The sequence below is a fragment of the Sycon ciliatum genome, chromosome 4 (genome assembly GCF_964019385.1).
Source record: "Sycon ciliatum chromosome 4, ocSycCili1.1, whole genome shotgun sequence".
Lineage (NCBI taxonomy): Eukaryota > Metazoa > Porifera > Calcarea > Leucosolenida > Sycettidae > Sycon > Sycon ciliatum.
In genome coordinates this window covers 9,379,497-9,383,935 of record NC_088646.1, presented here as the reverse complement: position 1 = coordinate 9,383,935, position 4,439 = coordinate 9,379,497, and the positions used below count along the sequence as shown (strand labels likewise).

At 49.4% G+C, this 4,439-nt stretch overlaps 1 protein-coding gene and 1 non-coding gene across 2 annotated transcripts; both read right to left on the bottom strand.

Moving 5' to 3' along the window:
- Positions 1–89: 89 nt before the first annotated feature.
- On the bottom strand, positions 90–4,254 carry LOC135814344 (uncharacterized). The gene is made up of 4 exons (XM_065327450.1): positions 3,738–4,254; positions 1,614–1,790; positions 783–1,062; positions 90–614 (listed from the first exon to the last, which is right to left on the bottom strand). Exons 1-4 carry the CDS (start codon positions 3,981–3,983, stop codon positions 256–258), a joined length of 1,062 nt encoding a protein of 353 aa, XP_065183522.1. The 5' UTR covers positions 3,984–4,254; the 3' UTR covers positions 90–255.
- On the bottom strand, positions 3,491–3,562 carry Trnad-guc (transfer RNA aspartic acid (anticodon GUC)). Its single transcript has one exon. It is a non-coding gene; the product is annotated as a tRNA-Asp (tRNA).
- Positions 4,255–4,439: the final 185 nt, after the last annotated feature.

Sequence of the window (4,439 nt, the reverse complement as noted above, 5' to 3'; positions counted from 1 at the left end):
GTTACAGCTTCTGCTTGTGTGAGTTTAGGTGTGCGTATGTGAGTGTATGTGGGGCTACGTGTAACAGCACGACACTCTGTAACCAGCATTTGCCAGCCAAGGCTTAGCGGACTGCTGAATGTGACGTTGCTCTTCACTATGACTGGCTGAGAACTAGAGTAGCGAGACAAAGCCACGCTGCCAGTGCTGTACTTCAACATGTACCAGAAGACTATATGAATGTACCGCTGCTCGGTTCTATCCGAACTATTTGCATCACACGCCGGTGTCGTAGAGCAGTGGATTCTGTGTGTCGTCGGTCAGCTTGTCACCGACCTTGAGTACAGCGCACTGTTCATTGGTCAGTATGTTCTGCCTGCCATTGAACACGGAGCCATCGGGCATGAAGCCCATTGTCATCGCACGGCGCCTGCCCGGTGTCATGTTTGCCCCAGCACCGTGAATCAGTGCGCCACTATGGAAAGACACAGATCCTGCCTTCATCTCCACCGCCGTGCTCGGCCATGTCCTAGCTTCCGGGAAGAACTCAAACACGTCCGACATGTTCTTGCCGATTTTTATCTCGCGGAAGAATCCATCTTCTGCGTATCCCTTCTCGACGAGCTTCTGTGAACCTGCAGTGCATGGAGAACAACCCAGGACATGATTATGTGTATGGTCCCGATATGGACTTACGTAGGTGAGACAGAAGAATTATCAAACTAGTGATGGAATATGCGCCGTATGTTGAGCTGTGTGCAGCGGTGCCGTGAACAGTGTACCGTGGTAGCTCGATTCTGTACCTGGTATGAAGTGCATGCAGCCGTTAGCCATCGTCGCGTCGTCCAATGCTATCCAGGCGCTGATGGCATTCACCGAGTCGAAGCTCCAGTACGGTACGTCCACGTGCCAACTGGTGGCATTGGCCCACGGCTCTTTGTAGAGTGCCTGGTCGTGCCAGAGACGTACGCGATTAATGCCGCCCAGGTTACATGCAGCGCGTGCCAGTACTGCTTGTGCAGCGAAGAGCAGATGCCGGGCCTGCTCGCTGGTAATCCATAGGTTGATGCGCTGTGTGAAGACCTGCAGGCGGTGGTAACAACGCACACAAGAGAGCAGCAATGGGCTAGTTCAGAGCTCTGTGCGTAGAACCGTTCAGATAAGTTATGGACTATGTGACTCTGCTCAGGTAATCCGCTATCTCGTAACCTGTTGTAGTAATCATGTTGCTATCTACTACAGTACTGGAGCACCGGGATTTCAGGTGATCCGGCCTAATGAAGTTAATACTTTAAAATGGAATTGAAAAGAAAGTCGACATCACTTCAATCAGAGACTGCCTGGTTTTCAACCCTCGGTCTGCATGTACCGGTGTGCACGACTCTAACTGGGCGGGTCAACTATTTCGAAAGAAGGTCCGGCCCCGGACCGGCCTGGCCGGGTGCTACAGCCCTGCACTAGGCACTGGTAGTGCTACCATGTACTAGTACATTGAGCCGATTGTAATTTCCCGCTCACCCCAAACACTTTGCCAAGTACACGAAGGCAATATCCCCATGCACTATTGAGAGCAGCAACGAACATTCTGGATCACGCAGATAATCAGTCAAAGTCCTCCACTCTCCTCTTATTACCTTCTGGTAGAAATCCATTTCGACATTCGTGACATCCACTTGGCCTTTTACGGGAAACGACCAATCTTTACCTCGCATTTCAACAGCTGAGTCAATAACATCACGCCATTTCTGCAGGTGATCCGGGTCAAGGAGACCTTCCATGACCACATAACCGTTTTCTTGAAAGAAATCAACCTGTATGGACAATGGAGAACAATCAATGGAACACAATCAGGCATAGAGTGCAGTAGGGTACAATGGCACGGTGCACATCATGTACATTCTCAAACACACACACACACACACACACACACACACACACACACACACACACACACACACACACACACACACTATAATCTAGCTGTGTACCACGACATTAGCATCATAACGTTAGCAGTGGGTTGCTTATAACATGCATATCATAAGTTAGGCATGAAGTTTGGGGTTTCCGGGTTCTCTTCCCTTTACCGTTCTGTTTCACGTACATGTATGAGCTCGTAGTATTGGTCATTGCATGTACGGTGCACATGGAGGGTAACATTATTATTATGGCAGCCTATGCACTAGTAGCGAGCGGAGGTGACGGCGGTGGCAAACGTCCAGAGACGTTCTGAGTGCCTCGGTGAGGCCCCAGGTAGCGCAGTTGTAAAGCAAAATGCTTAGAACGTAGCAATTGTACAGCCTCAGCTTCAACGTTAGGGAGATCCCTGATGACTATAGAAGGCTTTGCATCCAGCCAAATTCAATCCCTGGCTACGCTTTGGAATTGTTTTCGTTGCCTATGTCCTCATCTCTCTTCGTTTTGTTTTCGCTGCCTGGGCTCTCATTTATCTTTGCTTGCTTGCTTGCTTGTATTGCTGAGGGAACATATGCTGGTTTGTATTTGTGGGTCCCCATGGTGCATGGGCCACGCGTACTCATCCGGCGGATATGTGTGAATAATATGCACTAGTATGCAGTGCAGTGTTCCTATAGAAGTACTTAACCCTTTAAGAGCCGCCCCATACTTGAATGCGTCGTAAACGACGCATTCAAATGCAAAACTTCAAAAGATCGTAACTCAGTCCAATCTCGCTCGAATCCAGTGATCGAAATATCTAGGGCAAAGAGAAAACTCTCACCTGTCGGGAAAAACAATCCGCGAAGCGCTGCGAGCACCGGTTCCTGAGATAAATCACTCGTAAGTTGAGCCGCGATCGCGGCAATTTCAAAAGCGCGCAGTGCGACTTTAGTATTGAGAACTTTGAGACTTTTCGGCACGCTGGTTTACTCGAATTTGCACGGGTTTCACTGTTGATATTGTCAAGAGTACACAGCGAAAAAATTGGAACTCCACGATCGAGTAGAATTAATATCTGGAGCGGGACGCAATTGGACGCATTTGGGGCATATTTCGTACTGTCGCTGCGATCTAGCGCTGGATAGACGGTGTGCTGGCTATCATTATCGACCTCATTCTCTTCCTCTCACGGAGACCTTTCCAGGAAGCCCTAGATTGTGAGGATTGCGTGAGTAGAACTGAAGCTATGATCCAAGGAACACGAAAAAATGCAAAATTTTGAATTTTTCCTGTGGCTCTTAAAGGGTTAAAGTATTATTTTTGAAGAAAGGGAAAGGCACATTTACATTGTACTCATGGTTGTTTGGTGTATTTCTATCTTTCAGTCTCTAGGTCCTGTGCCCTGCTCTCCCCCCCCCCCCCCCCCCTCCAAAAAATGTGTTGGTGCGACCGTGACTCCTATAACAACGTCATGTTATAACAGAGGTCATGGCTGTGAACAAGAGTAAAATTAGCTCCTGGGAGCTTTACTTTTGCTATGAAGCCCTGAAGGCTGAAGACCCCATTTGCACTAAAACTGTAGACTCAAGAAAAGAAGAAAAAAAGAAATGTCCTCCCCGGCCGGGAATCGAACCCGGGTCTTCCGCGTGACAGGCGGAGATACTTACCACTATACTACCGAGGATTGACTGCTAGGCAAAGATTGGCGAGAGTAGTTCACCTCAGGCGAGTTCTGGGCGTTTTGTAAAATGCGAGCAGCAGCGCTTCAAATGGAGCAAGAGTTCTCGATCTCCGCCAAAGCTCCTGTCCAAAAAAACTTGAAACCGTGGCAAAGACCGGGCCAAATGCAAAGTGCTCACCTGGTTAGTTGTCGGCTTCACATCGCGAATGTAAGAGTCCTTGTGTTGATGGTAGCTGAGCACGTTCGTGGTCAGCTCTGTCGAGCCAGCATTGTAAGCCAAATGACGTCGCTGGCTTCCGATCACCCCACTGCCAGCGTCAACTCCCAGTCCCGCACCACCGATCACTACCCTCGTGTTGCCCCGCAGCCGCAACCAAGGTCGTGCCAGGCATGCTGGTCTTCGGGCGATGGCAAATGTGCTCATGATGAGGCAGGCTGGTGATGAACTGTGTCGGCGTCTGTTAGTGTTGGCAACCGGCGGGGATTGAATGAAGAAGCGATGAAATAGTATCACTAGCTACCCAGCCCCTCGGCCCTCACTGTCTTCCTCGGACGAAAACCGGACCGTATCAACGATCTGTTCTACAACCTGGTCAGTGTTACAAATAGGTCTGGGCTAAGATAATCTTGTCCTGCGCTGAGCCTCTTCACTACTTCAGACTTCACATTACCAACCAACGCAGGATCAGGGTACCGATACTCGATAGATCTACTGTCCGAATAAAGTGTCGAAAACTGAGCACGGTCGCCTGAGACGCGTGAGAGAGCAGCGATCACTTTTTGACAGAGCTGAGAGTGACACCATGACAGTCACTGTGACCTGGTGACAGGACCACATAACTAATGTCTTCATATGAACAGTGCAGCGTACACTGCGTAC

Coding starts and splice junctions, on each gene's coding strand:
- LOC135814344 (XM_065327450.1), bottom strand. CDS start 3,983: ATGAGCACATTTGCCATCGCCCGAAGACCAGCATGCCTGGCACGACCT. Junction 1,063..1,613: donor AAATGGATTTCTACCAGAAG/GTAATAAGAGGA, acceptor CACCGCCTGCAG/GTCTTCACACAGCGCATCAA. Junction 615..782: donor CTGCATGCACTTCATACCAG/GTACAGAATCGA, acceptor CATGCACTGCAG/GTTCACAGAAGCTCGTCGAG.